Source organism: Paramisgurnus dabryanus, chromosome 20 (genome assembly GCF_030506205.2).
Source record: "Paramisgurnus dabryanus chromosome 20, PD_genome_1.1, whole genome shotgun sequence".
NCBI lineage: Eukaryota > Metazoa > Chordata > Actinopteri > Cypriniformes > Cobitidae > Paramisgurnus > Paramisgurnus dabryanus.
In genome coordinates this window covers 31,283,077-31,310,997 of record NC_133356.1, presented here as the reverse complement: position 1 = coordinate 31,310,997, position 27,921 = coordinate 31,283,077, and the positions used below count along the sequence as shown (strand labels likewise).

Genomic DNA, 27,921 nt, shown 5'->3' with positions numbered 1-27,921 from the left:
CAGAGATGACATGAAATTCACTTTAAAGAAAACAGAAAGTGTACTTTAAGAAAAAGTTTAATATTTATCTCAAATAATACTTTTCAAAATATTTGTCATTTACCAATCTGCAGTACAGTTTGTCTAGGGTTCATCATTGTTCTCACGTCAAAGAACACATACGAGCTGAATATTTTATAAAAGCTCGTACATATTGACATTTGTTGGAAAATTTAAACCATAGATATATACTTATGGGTAGATAAACAATTAATTTACATTTTTATACAGTAAAAACATTTATTTTAACAATTTTACCTACATTAATCAAAAAGTACAGCATATTTAATAATTTTACAAATTTTGCATAAAAAATATATTTCTGTACAAAAACATCTCTTTTGCACCTACTTCAAGTCAGCAGCACATGACCGAATGACAATGGAGTGGCATGACATGATCGTTGGTGGGAATGCGCTTTTACAGCTTGACAGTCGCAAAACTATTTTACAGTCGTGAGAAAACTAAAATGTACAAAACAAAGAAACATTATTGCAGCAAGCCTGAGAAAAGGCAAGACGTGGATTATCTGCAAAACCAAACGTTGCAGCGTGACAGAAAGAAAAATAAACGCAGTCCGGTTGCGCTAATCTCGGCTAATTCAAGACACACACACACATGAAAACGATCCGATCTGAGAGCGTGACTCGACGAAACTAAACTTTTTTTTTGATTGAAAATACAATCGATGTGAAAATGATATCTGATATCCAATAGAAAATCTACAATGATGTCTTTGTGCACATTTTATGCTATTAGCCATTGATGTGCAGAAGCGCAAGTGCATACGGCAACAGCGTTGAAGATACAGGCAACAGTAGTTCACACGGAGAAATGGGAGCACATACAGTTTCAGCACATGCACTTATATCAGCGTGATCATGACATTTAAATCACAGTGAATATGCACCCCAGCAGCCCTACGCTCTTAAACTAGGTTAAAGTACTGATGATATGGGTCACTGGGAACCGGTATGGGCCAGTCATGCTTCTGAATCTAATAAGGCAGTGTTTCTTCGAGAACAAGTTTGATCTAAACCCAGCTGATTTATATCTCAGGTGGGAATGAAGGGTGTGGACATCTACTGGTTCAGATTGGGAAAACTTGCGGGCTCCCATCGATCCCCTATAGGCATCCGCACACAGCTTAGAAACGAAATCAAGATTTGCGCCATCAATGTCACGTTCTTTCGCACGAGGTATATTTCGTAAGTCAAGAAAGCAAACCGGTAAGCAAAGCTATTATGATTTTAAACGTCACGTAATGTCATTTGTCCGATTGTTTACGTTTGCTATGACTCGACATGCCAGAAATGATGTCATAAACATATGTGCTATATTGAATACATAAAAAAATAAAAATGATTGTAACTGATCAAAAGTGTGGATTTTTTAAAGATTCAGTTGTGTCCTCGTCACATTGTAAACATAAACAGAACTTTGTTTCGAAAAATAAATCCAGTCTCTCTTGATAGCCGTTGCATGACATCATGCTCTCTATGGATATGGGTTGTTTATGTTTATATACATATGGTTAGTAAAACCCTGTATTTCATTTTTTCGATTCGTTTGTTTCTTCCAATACACTGGTTTCACATCCATTTCATACTAGTGCAAAATTTGTGCGATAAAGTTTGTATTTTTTTCAACACACCGGTTGACGTTTCCATCCGCAACCCGGAGATGCGGTCTCATTTCCAGCTCGCGGTAGCATTTTGTCACCGTCTCGGTGAACATCTCTTCAAGTGTGCTGAGCCACAATAGTCCAGTTGCTTTCTTGATTTGTGGTTTGTCTTCACTGAAGAAAAAACATTGTGTCAACAACTTTGTGGCGTTCAAAGACTCTGCAGTATCTTTCCCAGGAAGTTTCTTTGATGTGGGAAATACATAGAAAAAACTCAAGATAAAAGGAAAAAAAAAACTTCATCCTTTAAGTGCCACATATGGTACGGATCCCAGAAAGAACGTTGACCTCGGTTCTGCCCAAATGTGTCAAGTGAGCTTCTTTGAAAAGTCTTCTTTCCTTGTTGTATTTTTATCCAGTTTTGCAATTTGTCTGTAAAAAAATAGTCTTTGTTTTCAATTCAGCTTATATGTCTATTGTAAGCTCGTGATAAAACTCGGCATCCATAGCAAAGTGCAGTCAGTCGTAAAGGAGTGTCGGTGTCTTGGACGGAGCGTTCTGCTGTTTACCCATGAGGCATTGCAGGGCGCTGGCCCACAGCTAATAATGAAGGCTATACTACTGTGCAGACTGTATTGAGGGTCGTATCAAACCTCACAGCCTTCGCTTCGGTCGGCTTCATGTTTGTATCGTACATGGGATTTTCAAATGAAGCTTGTCCGTTTGTGTTCTCGTGACCTGCGTATCCATTGTACTGAACTTTTGGTCTTGTTCTGAAAATGAAAATAAAAGGCACGTAGATAAGTAAACAGTACAGTATGTACAGAAACATTTTGTACTGTACGAGTGGCACATTGGGGTGTGTTTTTTATTTTCTATTTATGGAGGAACAACACAAACATTAGAAAAGTTAAAAGAAGTTTTAAACTAAAGAACATGCTGCTCTCAACCAACAATGCAAAGTGACAAATGTGTTAGCAGGTTAAATTGAATGACTATAGTTCCATACAGTCTACTAACACTTTTCACTAGAAAACACAATGGTTACCCAAAAACCAAACTTTTTTATCATCTGCTATCGTCATGTTATGCACAAAGTCTAATCTGTTTTATTATATACACCAACACCAGATGGCCTTTAGTAAAGCACCAAAACACTTTAAAAATGACAAAAGGCAACACAAATATACCATAAATGGATTTCAACATCTCTGTCTTTAAGCTTTGAGTAAGGAATTCAAGTTGTCATTACCACAAATACAGTAGGGCTAAATCGCATGTGATTGTCATGTGCATCTCGTCAGTAAAGCCGGTTTCTTGATTAGTAGTAAAACGCCATCACCTGCTTTCAGATGAAGTGGCATTTACTACACAAAGCCTTAGGCCCTGTCCCAAATGGCACACTTCATGTGGACTTTCGCCTTAAATTGCGCATGCTCGCTTAGTCTACAAGTCCGTAGGGTATCCCATCCATCATTTTAAAGCTCCGAAGTGTGCTCATCAGCGCCTACTTTGCACCCTTGATGTGATCTTTGGTGAAGCCCGCACTGCAGCAGGCTTTGCGCACTTTACCAACCCAGAAGTCCTTTGTGAATCAGACGACGGATGGGAGGAGTTCACACTGATGGGCAACTTATCTTTCTATTTCCGGCGTGATGCTTGAGTCTGTCCCAAAATACGACTCTGGTGCGCCCTCTCGCTTCAAGGATCCCTAAGGTCTGCACTACATGTCATTAAAGTATGGACTCTGAGGAAGTCCACAAGTCCAGATTGTGCCATTTGGGACAGGGCCTTAGTTCACTTACAAGCTGAGCCGTATCGCATTCATTATTGCAGGACCCTTACGAAAATGAACCATGTTTTTTTTTGTGGTCAAGGTGTAGTACCAATGGTTTTATGGTTTATTGATTACTATAAGCAAAACTATGGTTTTACTACAGTAATCATAGTGTAACAAACGTTAAATGCCTTCCAGAAAATGTTTTTCTTTAAATAAACATACAATATATCAAATGAAAGAACATACCCTCTGCTTTTAAACAAAAAATGTATACCTTCTTTAGTTCTCTTTTTGTCAACTCTCAAATATGGATAGGTTTCTTCAAAACACAAATTTCATAGAGATCAGATGCAGAGCGATTCTCAAAACTTACATGGACATACAGCTGTTTGCCATAAGGCGATACTTCCAGGTTTTATAAGTTGCGGAAAAGTGCCATCTGGTGGATAATAGCGGTATCGTGAAAAGCAGGAAATACGCGTCATTGGCATGGAAGCATTTTCTTTTGAGTTTAGAGCTTTATTTATCCCCTTGGGGCAATTAATTCAGGCTATCGTGGTGCTTCACACATACAACTAAACATCAAAAAGGAAAAAAAATAATAATTAATCTAAATCAACTACATTTGTTACATAACCCTATTGCTTCGGGCACGAAAGTAAATTTGTACCGGTTTGTGGAACATCTCATTGATCTTAAACGTCGCCCAAGGGGCATCCACTCAAAGTTGTCATTCAAAGGGTGTGTACAGTCATCAATAATTTTTGTGTGCTCATCATTTGATGTTCATAATAAAATGTGAGACTTGAGAACAAAAATTGTAGGTGTCTCAATTGACAAGTTAACTCGTCAATGGTGGAGAACGAGTTAACTGTAGTAAACCATGGTTAATTTTCATAAGAGGATATATGTCTGCGATGATGAATGTGAAATTGCTCCGATGGTCAGAGAACTACAGCTTTGTGTAGTAAATGCCGCTCCATCCAAAAGCAGGTGATGGAAATTGAATCAAGGAACCGGCTTTACTGACGAGATACGCATGACAATCGCATGTGATTTATCGTGCAGCCCTAAAATACACTGTCCCTTAAAAAGATTAGGAATATAGCCCACAAGTCATATGAACTGCTTTCACAACACTTTCCTGCTTCGCTTTTATCCTTTTTTTTTTTGTAGGGTAATATACATAAACATTTAATTTTGTTGAATAGAAAACTCAAGAGTTTGAAACACAATTGTGAGGAAATGTTTGGAGAACTAAACCTTTCTGAGCACATTTGGAGACTATTCTACCCAGAAGATTTTGCCGTGATTATGTTTAGATCACCAGGAGAAACTAGAAATACCAGCACAAACAAAGCAACGTGATATCAAAGATGCATCAGATGTCAAAACACAAATGATAATGAGTAGAAAACAATTATGACTGTTGGCCACAACCCATATTAAAATTTGTATGACCACCCATTCAAAATTCCTCTCCCTTTTTTAATAAAAATACTGCGTCCTCCTCCCAGCAATAATTAAAACCAAAGCAAAGCACATTTTCCAAAGGTCACCGACTCCTTCATGCTCTAAAATTTGACTAATGTAACCCATTGAGCTTTACCTCAGCTGGCTTTTGATAATATGATTTATGCTCTTGGTCAGATATTCTTAAAATAAATAAACAAACAAACTGTCAAATGTACATAAACAGAAAGAAACAATGATTTTTAGTCGATCAAATTAGGGTTGATAGTAATGATGTATTGGAAATAAAATGCAGACAATGAAGGTGGGGAGGTAAAGGGGTCTTGCCTGTTGCATTAGTTTCTGGGGTCTTACCTGGAGATGGCCAGGTCTTTGGATCTCTCATTGTCATCTGTGCCATGTGATAGTGCCCTGCCAATTTTTTATTCATTTTATTATCTGGGAACTGTCATGCTTCATGACAATTTTGTCACATTCTTTTGTTTATGTAGGAAAACTCCCATGTTTTTATTATGAAATTGCTTTTATGTGAACTCAATGGTATTTATTGCTTGCAGAGTTTAATTACTAACTGACTGCAGGCATTGGCGATATCACTCACAATTATAGGCACAGGAGTTTCCCACGACTGCAGCGATACAATACTGCTCACATCTAACAACATCATCGCAGTAAACGGCATCGCTTACCTGTGTTTGTAGAGGTAAAAGGCAAACCCTGATAATATCAGCGCAAAAAAGGGCACTAGGATGGCAGCGGCCACCGAGCTGCTGTTTGTGCCGTAGTTAGGATTAGATGAATCCATATCTGTAGTGATAAGACCTGAGGGACAGTAAGAAAACAAGAATGTTCAGAATTTGTAAGCAATCCCTATATTTCAAATATTTATTAGTTATATGTTAAAGGGGTCATATGATGCGATTTCATGTTTTCCTTTTTTTGTGTGTTTTGTAGCTGTTGGTGCATGTATAAGATCTGCAAAGTTACAAAACTCAAAGTCTAAAACCAAATAACCCTAGACACCTGGAAGAGTCCAAAAGTATCCGATTATGGTACGGTAAGGGGTGTGACATTTCCGGCACATGCTTGAGGTATTTAGCCAATCACAACACACTGCGTCAGCTGGCCTATCAGAGCACACTGCGCTTTCAGAACGATGAGGTTGGAAAAGGGTTAATATCACTATAAAGTGCCTTTGAGACTGCCAATCCCCCCCAAAATCTGAGATTTTCTGTTTAACTTCATATGTCTTGTATTAAGGAGACCTTAGGCTTTTAGAAATGCATATTGGTCAAGCTCCAGCACTTTTTATACGGCAAGCAAACACCATACAAATATCCCTGTCATGCAAACGTATAAATGCAAAATACTTAATATTATTATGAAAATTTCATAAAATTTATACCACGGGTCTGTTGAATGCTGTATTCTGATTGGCTAAGAAATGTTCCATGGGTATGCATTAATTTCAGATAACCGCACACCTAACTTGTCAAATGTTTCAAAAAAAGGCACCAGAGCAATGTTTGTGGTAACTGTGGTATAAGAGGAATAATTGACTCCGGTCCTTTGAATTATTTTGAAATAATTTTCTTATCATTCAATGGCCCATTGTCAATTATTCCATACTTATAAATATGACTAAACTTGTGGAGGACAATAAGAAAAATCTAAACGTTTTTGAATCTTAGATAATTTATTCACTTTTTACACTCACTAAAGTTAGCTGAGCAGTGTCTGGGAAATGACAAAATTGCATACATCCAATCAAAAAAAAAAAAACAATGGTAAAACATATTTCAAGAGACTTCTCTTTGAACGTGTATGTGTAAATGTAAATGTTTGGCCATTTATAATAAAACCTCAGAATTTCATTATTTTGGATTATATTCACGATGACGATGTGATTCTGATGAGGACAGCAAAATGCGCTTTATAGTGATATTGACCCAAAAAATCAAGAGTGTTTTGGAAAGACTGGGCAGAGAGGAGCTATAATAATGTACGGTATGCAAAAAAAAAAGTACACACAAAATACCTTGTCTTGTTAATTGAAACTTTCCGAAATCTTTACTGTGAATGTGACCCTGGTAAACAAACATTTTCTTCTCTGATTCAGCCGTCACCTATACAACAACAAAACAGAAAAACAGAGCATATCTTGTTAATGCATTTAGAGATGGCATGATGCTATTGAACAAAGTCTGTCAAATGTCTTTCTAGATTGTCAGAGATAAAAGTCTTTTAATAATGAAGAAATCATGACTCATCAAAAAAAAAAACACACATTGATTTAAAATACAAAGCACTGTAATAAAGCTAAACTTTACTGAAACATGATGTTGAACACCCCCATCCCCACCAAAAAAATCTAATTTCCACGTGCAGTGTTTTTGAATAAAAACAAGCAAAGGGTTTAACAAAACAAACCTGATCTGGCAATTGTGTAAGGCCTGACTAGTATAAGAACGTCACATACACTAAACCAGGGGTCTCCAACCTTTTTGTGAGCAAGGGGCTACTTTTATGATATAGTCTACTCAAAACTAATTACATAAAGAAGTCAAGCTAATAAAAAATATGTAATAAATAGATATTAAAATTGAGGCTTAATCGAATTGCTTTAGCGGGCATCTCAAAGACTGTGCGGGCAACCTATTGCCTGTGAGCACCATGTTGGAGACCACTGCACTAATGTATTAAATCCCTATTCAGTTTTGCTAGAATATACTTATCTATTAAGAATGGAAATGTTTGAATTATATTATGCCAGCCTTGATATACTTACATATCCATCCATTGCCCAGTTATCATTTTTGAATTTACTAAAATATTGTTCTGTTGGGCCTCTTATCTGGTAAACTTTCAGTAATAGATGGTTTTCTTCTTTTTTGTAAGTTCCTGTATAACAACACAAAGAAAACCATAAATGAAAAGATGAACAGAGAGAACAAACTTAACTGTGGTCTCAGAAAAGGCAGAGAGCATTTCTGTTTGGAGGAAAAAGCTCCCTGACTTTTCTTTTTGGGCGTTTCACCAGCCTAGCCTAGGTGCTGTTGCGAAAAGACGAGCATGATATCTCAGCACCTATTAAAGTGATATCTGTCAGGTAAAGTAGAAAATGTATGTGTGCTATTTCATTAAAAAACTGCTTACAGTGCCTGAAGTGTGTAAAATATTTAAAGGTAAATGCAAACACATTCAGCTATCAAAAACTCTTCTATCTTGGCACTGATGGGAGATTGGGAGTAAAGGAAGAAATAAGATGCCACACTAATTTAATTAAAACATGAAAACTCTTCTCCGTCAGCACATACTTGATTATAAGAGTATTAAATAGTTAAATAGATTCACGCAAGTCGACATTTCAGACTTTATTGCAGTCATATTGCTGCTTCAACAGTTATTAGTCACATTTCTAGTGTCCTCTAAGAGTTGCTGGTGTGATCTATGGTAAATCTTACAACACTGTAAAGTTTTATATGAATGCAACGGTATATATACGTAATATAGTTATTGTTGAGCATTCTATGTGGTGATTTCTATCTTTGTGTAATCCAGTGAATTAAATATACAAAAAGAGTTTATCACTTTCACTTTTTATTTGGAATTAAAAGAAACAAGCCAAATTATTATTTGTGACAAGTCTTGAGTCAAAATTTAAGCTTTAAAGGCACTTAAATTCAAAACACTAAAACTAATATAAAATGTATTAGTTTGATTGCATCACATTTATATTGATGCAATATGATTTTGCAATCCTGGATTGCAAACAACAATCCTACCCCTAACAAAAACATATCATATCACAGAGAAAGCCCTTCGCTGTAGCCCTCACCCATCTCTAAATCTGATAAATCTATACGAATGTTGTTTTAGGACGAACAAGGATATAGATGCAGAAAAACATCTTATATGGTAAAATCATGTTTATCAGATACAACAAAACCACACAGCTTGATTCAGTTTATGAAATATGACTCCGAAACCTGGTGGAAAATTCAACTCACCAGACAGTTTAATCTGCACCCCGCTCTGTTCTAGAAGAGTGACATTCACCCTGCTGGTCGTGCCATTGAATGCATTGACTGTTATTGTGGCAGTCTGTCTCTTCCCCAGATACTCATAGAATCCAACCCAACCAGAATTCAATGAGAACACATCTGCTGGGACTAAACACAACAACACCGGCATCAAAATCACTTCATCAAGCCACACAACACATACTGGGAAGATAAAGTGGTTCCCAAAGAACTTGGACACACGCCTAATGTATAAATGTAATGACATTATGTAACCAAGCAGCATTTATTTAAAAGAAATATAACACAAAACACTTTTAAGAACACAGTTTTTATGAAAAGCTTTTGGACACTCTCTAGTTGTAAGTAGTACATGTTTATAGTTAATAAGGTGATAAACTACATCTGCGAATATACTAAGACACCTGTGTGAAGTTAAGGAGAACTGATTTCATAGATTCATCAAAAATCAGCTTGACAACAGTAAATCATTCACTGAAAAAAACGGCTCTGACCCTAATTAAATTTAACAATTAAAAATCCATTACAATATCAATGAAAATAATAATATTAAGTGGTTTCTAGGCATATCACATGTGTTTTAAATCAACCTACAGTACTGTGCAAAAGTCTTAGGCCACAACCACCAGACTTGTTGTTTTAGAAGTTTTAATGTCTATCCATATTTATTTTTAATGTATTTTATTAAGATACAAACAGAAAATACAGGAAACGTGTACAAAAAAATAATAATAATAATTTTCAGGACTAAATGTCTTCTTTAGGCATTGTCTGTGTTTAGTGTTGACCTCTCTTGGCACTAAACACATCTTGGGCGTTTTTGAGCTGAGTGAAGTAAAAAGACTAATTTCTTTACAATGAGAAATTAGGATTTAATTTTCTTTAGGATTAAGAGAACCAGCAGTTTCCTCATATTGCTTAAGTGGAAGGGGAGTTTACCCTAAAAACTTGACACATCAGTTTACATTTTTATACAGTTTTTAATACTATATACACATGTTCTGTATTCTATTAAAGAGACTGAGAAATAATTATATATGATCACTTTAACATTGCAAAAACAACAAATCTAATTCTGGCATGATGGCCTAAGACTTTTGCACAATACTGTATGTGAACATGACTTAGCCTATTAAAGTTGGGACTACATTAATAATTTGTGTTTTATTAAAGCAATATTGCTAAACATTATATTTTGAAATCTGAGTAGAACTAACATGATTAGATAATAGTAGCATTTCTCAAACATTTAAGTAAGTTCAATTAAATGCATATATCTAAATGTAAATAATTTAATTGCACGCAACCACTTACAGGTACTTTAAAGGGATAGTTCGGCCAAAAATGATATTAAACCCATGATTTACTCACCCCCAAGCCGTCCGAGATGCATATGTCCATTTTCAGATGAGCACATTTTCAGTTATTTTAGAAAATGTTTTAGATCTTTCAGTTGATTAAATGTAATGTTACAGGGTCCTCTCCTTTAAGTCCCAGAAATTTGCATACTTCCTTCACAAAATAAATCCAAACGGCTCCAGGATGATAAACAAAGGCCTTCAGAGGGTAATCCGTGCGGTGTTGTTGTAGAAATATACACATTTAAAACTTTATAAACTAAAATCACTAGTTTCTGGTAATGCTGCCATCTTAGTCGCGTCCGCATTCAAGATGAAAACATACGCAGTTTACGGAGGCTACTCTGCTGCTGCTCTGTGCCCCCGCCCTCCGAATTTGTCATACGTCACTAAGAAAAATGCGTACACTACGCTAATACTCTCTCCTGAATACAGAGGAGTCTAAGATGGCGGTAGTTATTTTCGTTTATAAAGTTTTAATGGATATTTCTACAACAAAACGGTGCGGATTACCCTCAGAAGACCTTTGTTTATCATTGTGGAGCCGTTTGGATTTATTTTTGTGAAGGATGGATGCACATTCTTTGGACTTGAAGGACCTGGACCCCGTAACTTTACATTTGATTAACTGAAAGATCTAAAACATTTTCTAAAATAACTGAAAATGTGTTCGTCTGAAAAATAATGGACATATGCATCTCGGACAGCTTGGGGGTGAGTAAATCATGGATTTAATATCATTTTTGGCCGAACTATCCCTTTAAAAAAATCTATGAATTATTTTTTTCATGGTTGGACAGTTACTGTAGCATCATTTGTTTACAGATATTTCATGTTTTGTAAAATGCTATGAAATTCATCTGCTATGAATGCTATGAATTACATGAATGTTATGTAATTCATACATCGGACGCACACATGTTGTCAAAGTTACGCGTCTAAACCCGGTCTGTATTTATTTATTGGTCTGGCAGTTAAACTAATCTCTGAAACAAATACCTTGTCGAAAATAAAATGTTTTAGTTTGCTTAAGACGAGAGGAGATAATGAGCATGGATCACAACTGTGTTGTTTTAAGGACCTGTAGCTAACATTGTATACATAAAGGGACATTTCAGAAGACTTTTTTATATGTCAAATAAATTTGTGGTGTCCCCAGAGTACGTATGTGAAGTTTTAGCTCAAAATACCCCACAGGTAATTTATTATAGCATATTAAAATTGCCAATTTGTAGGTCTAAGCAAAAATTTGCTGTTTTGTGTGTGTCCTGTTAAATGCAAATGAGCTGATCTAGATTAAGGGGCGGTGTTATTATAAGATGATCCGTCACAAGGGGAGCCAAATTTTTGAGACCTTTTTTTCACATGCTTGAAGAGAATCGTTTTTAAAACTAAGTCAATGGATTTGTTATTTTACACATTTTCTAGGTTGATAAAAGTACTGGGGACCCAATTATAGCACTTAAACATAGAAAAAGTCAGATTTTCATGATATGTCACCTTTAATTTTACACAGTAATGTTAAATCGGTGTAATAGTTTATACGTGTTAGATATGACACATAAACAAAGGTAATTTACTTGTCATTTATTTATCTCATTAATAGAAATAAACCACTGTAAAAGGTTGTTATTGATTCTACGTGAAAGTCTACTGGAAGTTACGTTTAGCCCACAAAAGCTGTTTGTTTATGTTGTTGCTGCTGATTCCATCTATAGGTTAATGGGGATGTTTTTAATTTCTGTGCCTCGGTTTCACTTTATTTTGATAGTCCAGTTTAGACATTCTACTAACTATAAATAACTTTGCAACTACATGTCAACTAACTTTCAATAATTTGCAACTATACGTCAACTAACTGTCATTAGTGTATTAGTAGAGTGTAAGGGTTGGGGTTAGGGAAGAGGTTTGGGTTAGTGGAATAAGATGACATGCACCTGCAAAGATACTTATAGACAGTTGAATGTCTGTTGAGATATCATCACAATTAAGTGTTAGTAGATATTAAGCAGACAGTCTACTAATTCTCTAAAGATTGGTAGTTGATAAGTAGTTTCAAAGTTACTTATAGTTAGTAAAATGTCTAAAGTGGACTATCGAAATAAAGTGTTACCTGTGCCTCTAACAGGCAACTAACAGGGACTGTTTTTGGACTCCCTAAACACTTATTTTGGACAGGCAGTCCAAATTCAAACAAATTCACACACCAGAAGTTGTCAGGCCGTACCATGCAAACAAATGTTTTCATAGAGATTACACTCTTCAGAGAAGTTCTATGGCTTACTTTAAGATGTCATTGCAAAGTATGGTTGGTTTAAAAATGTTATGTAATAACTTAAAAAATGACATGCTTCTTTAACTTCACTATGGCTTTATAAGTTGCTCATTATCAAAAATGCAACATTATAAGTCCAGTATTTCACTATGGGGCCAGGGCTATATTTCTGATGACAATTAAGAGAAAATTAGAAAAGGTTTCATACCGCGAATCTTGTTTTTCTGCAGGTCGGGGTCCTCGTTTGATTTGCTGTTTATTTTTGGTCCAACTAGGAAAAAGAGCAAATAATTGATCATTTGAAATTTGCAGATCCAATCTGCACCAAAGCAATGACAATAAATCGCATTTCTTTGAGAATGAATCAATTCAATGTCAGTTTGACACCAAGTAATACCATACAGTTATGGAAATATATATAATTGATTTATGATATCCAAAAATGTTCGATTATTCAGATTGATATCTGCTGATGCCGACAGTACATTATCTTGCGTTAACTAAATTTTGCAGATCAAATTTTCTGAGTGTTATTCATTCTTACAGTATAATGACCATTAATATTAAACATTTCTCTTTTGATTGACAGGATATATTGGCCATGAATGTCCTGTTGATAGTGTGAAACAAGAATTTATCGACCGATACAGATTATTGGCCGATACACACTTCAAATGCACTGCAAAGAGAACTGCCAAACAGATGGCATAAAGTGCTTTGTTTAGCAAATGCAAATAAGGTATTCCCAACGCACACCGCTGTCTTGTGTTTCTGGCTGAAGTATTAATATTCAACCAACCCAATTTCTTTATTACCTTTGCAGACTGGTGGTTTGCCTGACCACTTCCCATCTGCTTTGCAGGTTCTGTGTTCTGATCCTCCAGATAAATAGAAGCCATCTTGGCAGGTATACATAAGTGTGTAGCCTATGGTGGGCAGATCTATAGCCTTTACGTCTACGTGAGACGGCGTCTCGGGCTGCCTACAGGCGTGTGCTGAAAAGACAGAGAATCAGATTCAGTGAACACTTGCTATGACAGGACTGCTGGTCTCTTAACGTCACATAAACCCTGAAGTGTACTCTGATGATGCAAAGACACAAGGTGACATTTGTACCCAAGCATCACTTTTATGACATCACCAGCGTGACAGCTTTACCATGTCTGAACACCACCAACGCTCCCACCGAAAGAACTCCAATGACAATTTTCACGTGTTTTGAATAAAAAGGGTTTAACAAAACAAACCTGAATGTCTATACATTTTATTTGTTTTCTATACATTATACATTTTTGGCCAATAGCAGGCAACGGGAGTGCGACTTATTTTTTATATGAATAAGCCATCTGTCAGCAAAAAAAAAACAAGGCAACAGCTCTGATAGTACGTTAACTGGAAAATTCATAAACATCGACGGTATGTGGATAGCTTTCATATCCGATGGTAAGAAATCAATACCAGCTGTTAAAACCTGATTGGATACCTACATGACCCTGAAACATATATATATATATATATATATATATATATATATATATATATATATATATATATATATATATATATATACCACAATGAGAGTAATATGGAAATGATTTACAGTGGACCATCGGATAAGAAATCGGATTTACCATCGGATAAGAAATCAATACCAGCTGTTAAAACCTGATTGGATACCTACATGACCCTGAAACATATATATATATATATATATATATATATATATATATATATATATATATATATATATATATATATATATATATATATATATACCACAATGAGAGTAATATGGAAATGATTTACAGTGGACTCTCTGCTGCATATTATGGTACAGTCAAGATAAAGTCACCCCATTTAAAGAAACGCCCCGAGTGCTGCCATCTTTTATAATATATGAGCCAAGCCTTTATACCTCACTTTTCCTCAACTCAATTCTGCCTGCTTCTCGACTTCTGACAGTTTGACCGCTTTACATGGATGAAAGGCCCAAAGGATTTGATGGTGCGAATCCACAAATCTCAAGTTTATGTACAAACTGAGCTAAGTTTAATTCCTCCTGCTAAAGCCTTCAATCTCATTTCTGTTCAATTCCTGATAGCTCCTGTTCAAAAGTGTCATGAGCTTTAAAGAAAAGTGCTGGGACAGTGAAAGTGGCGAGGATCAAGTGCTCGACACCAAGTAAAGAACGTCTGTGATCGATGCAGTAAAAAAACATTCAAACTTCTTTCCTGTTAAGCCACCAGAGCTTTTGACATCAACCCGATGTGTAATGTGTCTTCAAACAGTGCCCTCATGCAGTAATTTCCTGAGGAAATCTCATCCCCCCTTACTTCACTGCTACCTTTGTTCTTCTGATAATTACATACACGTGAAACACGACACATGACCTGTCTGCAAAAAAATACATGTGATGGTGCCTTTGGATTTGGTGAAAAGAAGATTTCACAGGCAGCATTTTCAATCATACCACCTACATTTTGGAAAGGCCTTCACATTGGGAGTGTGCATACAGTATTATATAAAATATGTCCGTAAATGTAAAGCCTTCAAGTCTGTATAGTGATATGCATACGCTTACCAACACACTCTGGATCCATCCCACTCCATGTTAAATTTTCTAAACACGTTCGCGTTGTTGAGCCGAGTATGTGATAGTTTTTCCGACACCTGAAAAAAATTTGACTTCCGACCTAAAAGAATGGACATTAAAGATTCGGAGATTATTAAACAATTTGGGGATTACCTTGAACCTTGAATCAATTAAATAAGTATGTGTAACTAAATCACCTCAAATCCCTGAGCCTGAACCGGAATTCCAAATGCTGGGGTTCCGGGATCTTTGCAAGCACTGTTCTCTGGATCTATAAATGGAAATCAAACTCAATTTGGCAATAATAATAATAATAATATTACATTTATATTTGCAAAGGTTTTCAAGTGACACTTATTATTGTTGAGAGTTTTGTCTTACAAGTAATACATTGCATTATCAAAAGTTGAAGTAATTCCCGAAACAGTATTGCAATTTGTACATAATTTTATGAAGCTCCGATTCATACGACCAAATTCATTTATGATTTGCTTCGCCTCGTGACATTGGGTTTAAGGGTGGGGTATCATAATTGTTTTTTCTAATAATCTAATAATTTTTGTATGATTCATACCGTATGAGTTCATGCAAATTATCCAATTCATAAAATAAGCCAGTGATCAGGAGCCGGATTTACAAAAACATTTTTAAAGGAATATTCAATTTTCTTAAAAGAAAAATCCAGATAATTTACTCACCACCATGTCATCCAAAATGTTGATGTCTTTCTTTGTTCAGTAGAGAAGAAATTATGTTTTTTGAGGAAACCATTGCAGGATTTTTCTCATTTTAATGGACTTTTATAGAGCCCAACACTTAACACTTAACTCAACACTTAACAGTTTTAAAGGACTCTAAACGATCCCAAACGAGGCATAAGGGTCTTATCTAGCGAAACTATTGTCATTTTTGACAAGAAAAATAAAAAAATATGCACTTTTAAACCACAATTTCTCGTCTAGATCCGGTCCAGCGCGACCTAACGTAAATGCGTAGTGACGTAGGGAGGTCACGTGTTACATATATGAAACGCACATTTGTGGACCACTGTAAACAATAAACTGACACAAAGACATTAATTAGTATCATTCCACATACAACAACGTCGGAACGGTCCAAACAAAGATAGACATCAACATTTTGGATGACATGGTGGTGAGTAAATTATCTGGATTTTTCTTTTAAGAAAATGGACTAATCCTTTAAGACAAGAGACGGAGCTGGCCACGCAGAGTGAAGCACGCAAGTGTGCCTGAGCTTTCGACTCGCATGACGGACCGATTGCCTGGTAGACTCCCACTGAGAAAGTCTTTGAGCTGTTAACATTAGCAATTTCACAATGAATGTATAATGGAGGAAGTAAAGTGTTTGCTAATATCATCATGACATATTACTGAAGTAAGTCATTAAACTTTATTATTATATGAGTATGAAATTCCTCATTAAACTAAACTGTGTGAAGTAAACAGTTTAAATTGCCATTTCCGACTACACAATACATGTCACATTTAAAATCAAATTAACTTATAAAACATTTTACACTTTGAGATTCAAGAGTACTGTGTGGTTATCCTAACTTTAAGATGTTATAGAAAGTTTCTTTTTTGAGAATTTGAAGTTTTTTCCTGAGAACATCCTTAAGAAAAAATAAATTTCTTAAATAAGCTTTTTTGAGAATACAAAATATTCTTACTTTTTTTCTTAAGTTTGAAATTAAGAATTAAATGGCATTTAAGAAGAATTTTCTTCTTACGCATGTTTTGTGAATCCAGCCCCAGGTTGGTAATATCAGGTTGGATCCCCAACATTTTGTTCTTGTATCCAGTAACTCACCAATGCATGAAGGCTGTATTCCGCTCCAGGAGCCGTCCGCCTGACACACTCTTCTGGAGGAGCCCACCAGCAGTAACGGTGGTCTGCAGTAAAATGACACCTCTGATTTGTAGGTGAACTGCCGCCCCTCTATGTAGCCCTCCGCAGGGGTGCCTGGATCGCCACACAGCACGGCTGCAATGCACACACATCAAAAAGCACTGGTCAGGTTACCACTAGCATGCTCACATCACATCCCACTCAGATTAAGTTTTCATTTTACACAAGACTATTAATTAGTGGCTTGGGTTTTTATTTTACAAAATTATATCAGTCGCAAAAAGACAAACAAACACTTTTAAAGGGACACTCCACTTTTTTTCAAATAGGCTCATTTTCCAGCTCCTCTAGAGTTAAACATTTGATTTTTACCGTTTTGGAATCCATTCAGCTGATCTCCGGGTCTGGCGCTAGCACTTTTAGCATAGCTTAGCACAATCCATTAAGGCTGATTAGACCATTAGCATCGCACTCAAAAATAACCAAAGAGTTTTGATATTTTTTCTATTTAAAACTTGACTTTTCTGTAGTAACTACGTGTACTAAGACCAACGGAAAATTAAAAGTTGGGTAATATCATTGTTTTTTAATTGTTTATTTTGCTGGATTTCACTTGTTTGTAATGGAATGGACTGTATGCTTTTGGTTTTGATGATGGTTTTTATGTTTTATTTTAATGTAATTTTAGTATTAGTTCATTATTCATTTATCTGAATTAATTTTTAGTTTGAATAGTGTTTGCAACACTCTTTCCTTAAGTAATTTAAACTAATTTCTAAATTAAACTTGATATTCATAAAAAAAGAATGGGTAACACTTTACAATAACAGTACATGAATAATCATGTACTAATACATAAATTAATAATTACTTTAATATGAAGTAATGATAAGTTAAGCCATGTACTAATCAATAACTAACCATAACTATGTCATGAGTCATACGAATTCATGCATGAATTACAGCCACCTTAACTACACATTAATACATGTTTGTTAGTTAATGCATTAATTAACACTTTGGGTAACCGAAATCAAACATGCTCTAGAACAGTGGTTCCCAACGGTTTGCAGGATCTGATGCTTTGTTTGAGGTCAAATAAAGATGCATAAAATGTTCCACTTATAATTTTAGAAACAAAAGATATTTTTCAAATTCATGTGCTCACAATACCAAGATAGCAGGTAGTTAAAATATTTTATTATGTAAGATAATTGTTCTCTATTTTTGTGTGCTTGTCAATGTAGATTGCAAAATCAAAAGGAAGGTGGATGTAAACGTTACGGCCTACAACAGGCTGTCCGCTCGTTACACTTGTGGTCTGCTGCTTTTGGCGCTGTCAAAATATTTCAGTTAAAATCATTCTGACTATTCCTCAGAAATGACAAACATGTTAACCAAAGTCACAATGCCAAATGTGTAGTGTTCATATAAAGACCATCAAACCGTCAATCATACCAGTTTATTTGTGAAAGCTATTAAAATGTTATCTTTATGTTATTTTAATTATTGTTTAATTAATTTTTCGCATTGTATCAGGATCAGCGTTCAGCCAGGTGCAGATCTACGGGTGGATTGACAGCTTGCCCACCCTATCAGATTCATGGAAATACATTATGTTTTTTCATTCAAACCGTAATTCTTCAACCATTTGAACTATCAAAAAATTAGAATTGCTCCTAAAGAAAACAAATTGCGCTTTTTGGCAATATATGGTTTATTACGGTAATGTCTTGCTTTCCGTCCACCAATCGCTGCTGTCATCTAGAGCGGAAGAGGCGGGTTTGAAGAGAGCGCGGTAGGTTAGATTGCACTGAGTAGCAGATTCGTGTGTGAACGAGCGGTAAAGAAAAGACTTCTAAATAAAAACGGTGTACACCAGCAACACTAAAGTTAACTCGCTCTTGGTGGCTCGCGACTCGACGGCCCGACTGGACTGTTTAAGTTGATTTTCAATAAAGCAGTGTTGATATTTTTTGCTTCTGGGTCCTCTATATTTCAGTACCAGTGCTTAGGTAAGCCACGGGCGTTTAATTAAATAAATGCTCAATGCTTAAATAGTTCATCGTAAATCGTTGTAATATGCTTATGACTTGCGAATGTTATGCTTATTTAATTGAAATAAACCAAGCTTAATGACGTATGCAGCCTGCATATCCGACCTCCGGAGGATGCAGCCTTCTGATTGAGAGACGGCCGATTCTAATACAGTTAGATTGAATAACGTAATTCCATCTAAAATGTACAAAACACAGTCATTTTATCTTCCCAATTAACGCAAGTTAAAAAAAGTATGTGAATTTTTCTGGCCCGCAGATGTATAGATGCCCACCTATCAAAAACACTTTCTGCCTCTGGGTAACTTATATTTTTATTTGTTAATGTATGATAAGGTCATGACTTTACTAAGGGGGCACATCATTACTAACTCATCGTTAACTACTAATAAACTAACATAAATTCATGATTTGTTATGGTATGATTAGGTCATGACTTTACTTGAGGGGGCACATCATTACTAACTCATCGTTAACTACTCATAAACTAACATAAATTCATGATTTGTTAATGTATGATTAGGTCATGACTTTACTTGAGGGGGCACATCATTACTAACTCATCGTTAACTACTCATAAACTAACATAAATTCATGATTTGTTATGGTATGATTAGGTCATGACTTTACTTGAGGGGGCACCTCACTACTAACTCATCGTTAACTACTCATAAACTAACAAAAATTCATGATTTGTTAATGTATGATTAGGTCATGACTTTACTTGAAGGGGCACATCATTATTAACTCATCGTTAACTACTTATAAACTAACATAAATTAATGACTTGTTAATGTATTATTGTGTAGGCCCTACACAATGACTTTTCTTGGAGGGGTACACTGTTAAAAAGTTATCAATTACACATTCTATACAAATTCAGCTCATCAAAATCCAAATTTTTGGTGGTTTTAAAGGAGAGGAGCAAATGTGAAAATTAGTCAGACATTTGGAAGGGGTAATAATGGCTTAAAAGAAGAACAAAACAAATACTGTATGTGCATTTTGATATTAAGACGATAATAACCATCGTCTGTAGGCTAACACTGATTTAAATTTAGAAAGAATAGCGTCTGTCACTCTTAATGGCAGCAGTGGAACTAATTTTAATTATTAATCCATAATTGCACATTTAATGATTAAGGTTAACTGTAAATGTTGCAAGAAATCCAGTGCCATTCAATGTTTTTAGCTCAGCTGCAGGAGCAAATATATAAACAGTTTTGCATTACAAACCTAAACATTTTGCATTAACAAAAGTTATTTTCGTTCTTCTAGAGAGCTTGTTTGATATGGAGTACACAAAGTGTTAGTTAATGCATTAACTAACAAACATGTATTAATGTGTAGTTAAGGTGGGTGTAATTCATGCATGAATTCATATGACTCATAACATAGTTACAGTTAGTTATTGATTAGTAAATAGCTTAACTCATCATTAGTTCATATTAAACTGATTATTAATTTATGTATTAGTACATGATTATTCATGTACTGTTATTGTAAAGTGTTACCAAAGAGGGTGCTGTTAGGAAAAAGGCAAAGTTTAAGATCACTCTGATGCAGTTAGACCCAACCCAAATTTCTAGATTTTTTTTATTTTATTTCAATCACTCTTATGTTTGTATTATTGGCAACACTTTACAATAAGCTTGTATTTATTAACATTAGTAAATTAATTAGCTAACATGAACTAACAATGAGCAATATAACTTCAGCATTTATTAATCTTTGTTAATATTAGCTAATGCCAAACAATTATTAAATGTTAGTGTTACCAGTTACAACTTTTCATTGTAATAATATATTAGCTAAAAAAAAACATGATTAATATAAAGATTAAATTAAGATTTTATTAATTTATTATCTTATTAATATAATTAATAAATGCTATAGAAGTATTGTTCATTGTTAGTTTATGTTAGCTAATCCATTTACTAATGTTAACAAATACAACCTTATTGTATGAGTCTTGCCATATTTTTGTTTTTGTTAAATTTGTTTTATTTGTTGCTGATTTTATTTTGTTTTCAGCATTATTTCACTACGCGATAATCTTGCCGTTTGTGTGCGATGTTACTGGTTTCTGGCTATTTTAACAAGGACTTTGGCTTTAACGGCTGACATTTTGTGAAAAGCTTACAATAAAATACACTAGGATTTAGCATCAGAGCTGCACATATCATGCTGCGTGCAGAAACTACTTTAGATCCGTTTGTGAGGTTTTGACACTTGTGTGGAAAACATCAGAATGATTTAAGCTTTTCTGTTGCCTGCATTTCACACCATTTCAGTCAAACCATGAACCTTTCATCACACAGCACCCCTTAAAAACACAACAATCGACACGCACATCACATTATGGCCAATACATTAAAAATAGGCAATGTCATGGTATTTAATGTGACAGTTTTGAGTAGACTATCCAAAAATAGGCATTATTACTGTATATTATTACACCATGATATTACCAAAGCTAAAATTTCACTTAGTTTGACAAAAAGAGGAAAAAAAATGTATGAGCAGATAATTAACAGATGAGCAGATCATTAATGTTACACTGCAATGAGTGGCCATATTTTAAAGGTGACATAGAATGATTGAACCGAGTATTTATCCTTGTTCTGTGATGTGACATGTAGACAAAAATGTTTTGTTTGGGTCTGTAATGCCTTAGAAGCTTCCTAAAAACCTCTCTCAGATAGCTCTAGTAGGGTGGGGGATTTTAAACAAGTGGTTTTGCACCTATTTGGCTCCCCCTACTGGCTTAACTTGAAAGCTCATTACTGATTGGCTGACTTTGCTGCCACTCAAAAAATGTAGCCAATTATTTTAAAAAGTGGAGGGGCAGTGAGATGCCTGTGATGTCATAAGCATCAGTTTTTCAGATTGGGCCGTTTTCTGTCTGACATTTCTAAAAGACGAATTACTATGAGGTTGAGATGTTTAGCATGTTTAGCACTTTTTGTATGTTTGTGAATGTGGGTAGAGTACCATTATTCAACAAAGACAAGGTAAAAATGGTTTTTCATTCTCTGTCCCCTTTAAAGCCCTATACACTATATTCCAACAGACCCTCTTAAGTCTATTAGAAGGTCTTAAGAGGAGACGTGATTTAAAATGAGGCCAGTATGAGCAGCTGTTTGCCAACAGTTTGTTTAAAGTTAAATGAACATTAAACATTAACAAGTCTTTGTCTTTACAGAATAAAACTATAAAATTACAACCTCATGCAAAGCATTGGGGAAAGAGAAATCCTCATCAACCTTTTTCCGTTTTTATCCTTCAGATTTTGGTTCCCACCACAGAATGCTTTGCATGAGGTTATTTTAGTTTTATTCTGTTAAGATAAAGTCTTGTTAATGTTTAACAAGATGCTTTTAACAAACTGCTGCTCAATCTGGCCTTCGGACACTGTGGAAAAACCTACCAAGTGCTTTAAATTCGTCATGTGTCTTTAAGGGATTTTTACAGAATGGGCCCTATTTTAACGATCTGAAACGCAAGTGCGAAGCTCAACGCGCAAGTGAGTTTGTGGGCGGATCTTGGGCGCTGTTGCTATTTTCCCGGCGTGAGAAATAACTCTTGCGCCGGGCGCAAATCAATAAGAGGTTGGTCTGAAGTAGGTTCATTATTCATAGGTGTGGTTTGGGCGTAACGTCAAATAAACCAATCAGAACGCTATCCAACATTCCCTTTAAACGCAAGGGCGCAAGTTCCATGGCGGGTTGCTATTATTATGACGGATTTACCAGGCGCACGCCAGGAGCGGTTCACAGCCGAGGAGACCCACGTCAAAGACAGAGAAGTTGTTTTGTATGGGGATAGGAGAAACCCGCCCAAATCAGCTCAGGTTAAACAGGCGTGAGAGGACATAGCCACAATTGTCTCATCAGCTGGCATCCCCATCGTTGCGCCAGCATAAATCGGGCACGCCGTGTAACGGGAGGTGGATCTGCCTCTACACAGACGCCAGCAGAGGACATCGCTGCATCCACCCTCACCGCTGAAAGGGTTTGGGGGCTTTAAAATCGGACCCAAGAAACGCAAGCAAGGTCCAACCCCAAAGTACTCTTACAAATCAAGTTCATATACATTAAGGTTTCTTATGAAAACATTTTAATTATTATTTACATAAAATAAACGTAATACAGCCACACAACAAAGTTATGAAAATATTTTAATCGTTATTTGCATGAGAATAAATAAAAACTATCACCACAATGCTCACCACTATGATTCCCCTTATCTCGTGTATTAATATTTTTAAGTGTAACAATTTATGATTTGCAAAATAACTGTTGCATCTGTGTAGATTAGATAAGCAAAGTGTGTGCTCGTTGTGCACGCTATACATTATGGTCAAGCATGCGCCCTTAAAATAGCATAATGAACAACGCGCAACGCGCCACAGACTTTAAACTTTTTTTTCTGGTCAGTGGCGCAATTGTTTTATGAAACTGCAAAATAGCATCAGGGATGGTTTGCGCCGGAACACGCCTCTTTTTTTGCGCTGAACCACCCAGGGAGCGCAAGTTCATTCCCTAGTTTGCCGACGTGCTTCTGTGACGGGAAAAACCCGCTGTGCGCCGGGGCAAAATACGAATGATACATGCGTCACTGACAAAGTCAATTGCGCTGGGTGCAAGATAGAGCCCTATGTGTGTAAAAGCATGCACAGATTCCGGAAAATCGTTGGCCGTGTGAATGAACAAAAAAATTCAATTTCCGTGTATTTTCCGTAATCTTTGTGCGAAATGGACGTTATTGTGATGATCCTTTAACAGTCATTCAACTAACTATAAGGGCCCTATCATACACCCGGCACAATGCACTGCAATGCAAGTGTTTTTGCTAGTTTCAGCCTGGCGCAGATATCATTTTCACGTTCAGCGACTCTCATTGGTTTATTGAATGTTACGCCCAAAACACACCCCTTACTAATTACGACAATATGAACAACCCTTTTAGACTGTGCGCCAGGCGCACAAACCATTTTTCCTGTTAAACTAAGAAAAGTGGATTCAGACACACCATTTTAGACCCTTGTAGTTGTAAAGTTACATAGTTAGTAGAATATCTAAAGCTGACTGCTGTCATCAGATCAGTCATCTTTCTATTAAGAATCTGATTACAATCTTACAGTTATTTTGACATCTAGCATCGCTAATACAGGTATACATCTTATGGAATACTGCTTTGCAACAATGCAACATTGTTAATAGCGTTATAGAAATAAATCTGAATTGAATTGACAAACTGTACTTACGCAGACACAAAGGGATCTCACCCCGCCATGTGCCGTTCCCTTCACATGTGGCTATTCCAGGTGAGGACAGCTGGTAGCCTTCAAAGCAGCTGTAGGTCACACTAGATCCCCACTGAAGGTCTGAGCCCTCTACGCGCCCATAGCGGATAGATGGCGGTTGACCACACATGATCACTGGGAGAAAAAATCATCATCATCATCTTGTTAATTTTGTTGAGGTTGCCTCAAAAGCAAGCGCTAATATAAAACATTTATATACCAAGTACACGATTGGGATGGTTTGGGCAGTAATATATGAGGAAGTAAGCATTATATAAGTAAATCATTCTGTCACACCGTTCCTAATATATTTGAAATAACTGTGCAAAGTGGCATTTATGTGTCTTTAAATGGTTTTATGTGCAAACAAAAAGCTATTTTGATTAATTGTGAATTGCAGAACGTCTCAATCGATTTTGGACATCCATCCAAACTATGGTCAATCTTTTAAAACAACTAATACAGCCATCCAAAACTACACAATGCATTCTTCTTCACTAACACATGAATACATATACATGCATGAAAAAATACACTTAAAAATAAGTTTTTTTGTATCTATCCATCAAAGCCTCTTATTTCTGGCTAGAGTTTCATCTGTTAAAGAGACTGCAGTTGACCAATTTCTATCTTCAGGAAGGGAGCTGCATATTTGGGTTCAGAAACGGATATTAGAGTTGATGGAACACCATTACAAAATGCGGGTGATTTTCAACCTACTCACATACTGGTGATGCATAGTGGACTGGGAAATTGTCTCAAACCACAACAAAACCTTTGCTCCAATGCTCTTTCTTTTGAAAAACAATGAGGCGGTTACTGTCAAAAGCAACCGTATGTCTATATGTTGTGGTCTAGAGAAAACAATGCACAACAGACATCACAGATGTTAGATTCTCATTGACCAGTAACCCAACTTTGGCACACTGACCAATGAATTTCTCTCCCTCTGCTGTTTTCTACACTGCCTCATCATCCCTCTTCTTCTTATATATTTAACCTCTTTCTCCATTATACGTCCTCTACCTCTCCTATACATTTTCTCTTAAACCTCTCTCTCCTTGTATACTTTTCCTATTCCCTCCACATTTTCTCAATCCGTGCCTTTTCCTTGTCGTCTTCTTAATCTTTCTAACAATTCCCCTTTAGGGCTGGGCGACATATTGCAGGGGATTGTCATGGCAACTTTATTAGTAAAGCCGGTTCCATGATTAGTAATAAATCACCATCACCTGATTTCAGATGGAGTGGCATTTACTGCACAGAGCTGTAGTCCACTAACTAGCAAGGCAATATCGTAATCATTATTGCGGACAAATCACCTGCGATAATGAATGTGATTTTGCCTAGCTTGTCAGTGAATTATGGCTCTGTGTGGTAAATGGTGCTTTATCTGAAAGCAGGTGATGGTGATTTACTACTAATCACGGATCTGTCTTTACTGATGAGATGTGCATGATAACCCCATGTCCTTATTATTTATTTGCTCAGAATTTTCAAATAAGTATGATGCCAAAAAATAAATTTAGTTATGTTGAAGCACATTAATTATACAATTTCTTTGATAATTAAAATGATATTTTTATTTCGTGTTGCTTGTGAACTGCGCTCTGTAGCAGCCACATTCGATTCTGAGGAACTACTTAGTTAGGCGGAAGAGTAATATTTGTACTAAAATAATTACAACTTATTTGTTGTGTTTTATGAAAGCCTGCTATGCATATGAAGCATGAAGCAGTGGGTTAAAGTGCATTTTATAACAGCTAAGGGGGTTATACTTTAACCTCTGCTTTGCTTCGTGCCTATTAATGCCCTTTAGCTGTTATAAAATGCACTGTAACCCACTTGGGGCTTATTGCTTTAGTTTAGGCACCAAAGCGTTTTACGCTGGCCGTCAGAATTTGTGTTCATTTGTTTTTAACCAAAGCACTGCGCTTTCCAAAACAGCAGCAGCTGGTGGGTTTGGTCCGCGCTGAGCACTGGCGCTCTGCAGTTTTTCTTCTCTCAGCGCTGAGAGTTCAGAAATGTTTAACTTTGGGTGAAACGCTTAGCTTGCCAATGCTACTTCCCACTCGGCTGTCCAATCACAGTGGAGGAGGGGTGGGACAAATATTACAACAAGCAACCCAGTTCAACGAGTGATAAACAAAGCAGAAGTATCATAGCAACCAAAGCAGTCAGCTGAAAAAAAGCTGACTAATGCTGCGTTACAGAGCCAATCCAAACCAGTGGGACGTGGGACTTATCCTTCCTGAAGTGTCCAAGCTCCTACGTCAAAGCGTTCCAGGCATTTGAAGTGGAACGTAAACAGAAAACATGGACGACCGACCGGTCTTCTTAAGGCTCGTACAGACTACATGACTTTTAAACGTCGGTCCAAACTGTGCAGTTCACACTACACTAAAACATCAAGTTAAACATCTTTACAAAGTGTTCTGGAGCCAATATATAAAAGCGCTGCATGTCGCTTAAGTAACTTGGTATACTTTTACCGTATCTTCATGCTAACAGATAATAACGACATAATTTCACGCCATAATATAAAAAAACAAGTTGTGTTAAAATTACAGTGTCTAAAACAACCCTACAAGCAGAGAAGTACAATTTATAGTCTATTCCTTGAAGTTTTCCTCTCACAACGCGAGACTCTATGGGCACCGCTATTGTCCTCTGACTTATTTTGCTGAAGTCGGGGTTGGTCGAACTCCCCCGATTTCACCGGTAGGAGGTTCCACTTCAACAGGCATTCCAGTGCACTTTTCCTAGTTGGAGGTAGGATAAGTCCCACATCCCACTGGTTTGGATGTGCTCTGGAACGCAGCATAAGCGCCTATAGTCGGCATCCGCATGGTGTTTCAGCTGCGTTTAAACGCAAGCCCGCTTAAAACCATTTATTTAGTGCAATGTTTTTGTGATTGGATGTAATTAAGCCACCAAAAAACAATTAAATTAAATAAGAACTAAACTAAAAACGTAAAGACTGTCAGCTCTTTTCCCGCCAGCATTTTTTTTTAAAGTTGCCAGCGCCAGCATTTTTTATGATTTTCACAAAAGTTTAATGCCTTCCAGAAATTGTTCTTCTTTAAATATGCAAACATACAATATATCAAATGAAAGAACAAAAAAAATTAATCCTACCTTTTTCTTTTTATCACCTCTTAACTATGGGTAGGTTTCTTCAAAAATCAAAACATACACAGAGTTTGAACTTTTTGCCCTAAGGGAATACTTCCGGGTTTTATCATTTCGGTAAGAGTGCCACCTGGTGGATAATAATGGAAATATGGATTGCCGGAGAAACTCGTCATTGGCAATTAAGCGTTTTCTCTTAATTGACGAGTTAACTCATCAGTGGCGGGGAAAGAGTTAGCTTGGTAATCGCTAACATAGTGGACTCATGGAAAATATAATCAAAAAATTTCGATGACTTAATTATTAAGGACAGTGTCATCTGTATTAAAGAGAAAAGAATCACTTCATCTGATGTTTAAAGTGAATA

The 27,921-nt window shown here is 36.2% G+C and overlaps 1 protein-coding gene across 1 annotated transcript in view; it reads right to left on the bottom strand.

The window, feature by feature from the left end:
• Positions 1 to 73: 73 nt before the first annotated feature.
• The window catches only part of csmd1a (CUB and Sushi multiple domains 1a), a 667,584-nt gene continuing 639,736 nt past the window's right edge, over positions 74 to 27,921 (bottom strand). Inside the window, exons 60-70 of the mRNA XM_065250481.2 lie at positions 24,384 to 24,557; positions 17,019 to 17,192; positions 15,383 to 15,456; positions 15,174 to 15,285; positions 13,408 to 13,587; positions 12,801 to 12,863; positions 8,927 to 9,088; positions 7,705 to 7,817; positions 6,955 to 7,042; positions 5,606 to 5,738; positions 74 to 2,436 (exon numbers count right to left, since the gene is read on the bottom strand). Coding sequence (XP_065106553.1) covers positions 2,277 to 2,436; positions 5,606 to 5,738; positions 6,955 to 7,042; positions 7,705 to 7,817; positions 8,927 to 9,088; positions 12,801 to 12,863; positions 13,408 to 13,587; positions 15,174 to 15,285; positions 15,383 to 15,456; positions 17,019 to 17,192; positions 24,384 to 24,557 — 1,433 coding nt within the window. The 3' untranslated portion in view covers positions 74 to 2,276. The remainder of the gene's footprint in view (positions 2,437 to 5,605; positions 5,739 to 6,954; positions 7,043 to 7,704; positions 7,818 to 8,926; positions 9,089 to 12,800; positions 12,864 to 13,407; positions 13,588 to 15,173; positions 15,286 to 15,382; positions 15,457 to 17,018; positions 17,193 to 24,383; positions 24,558 to 27,921) is intronic.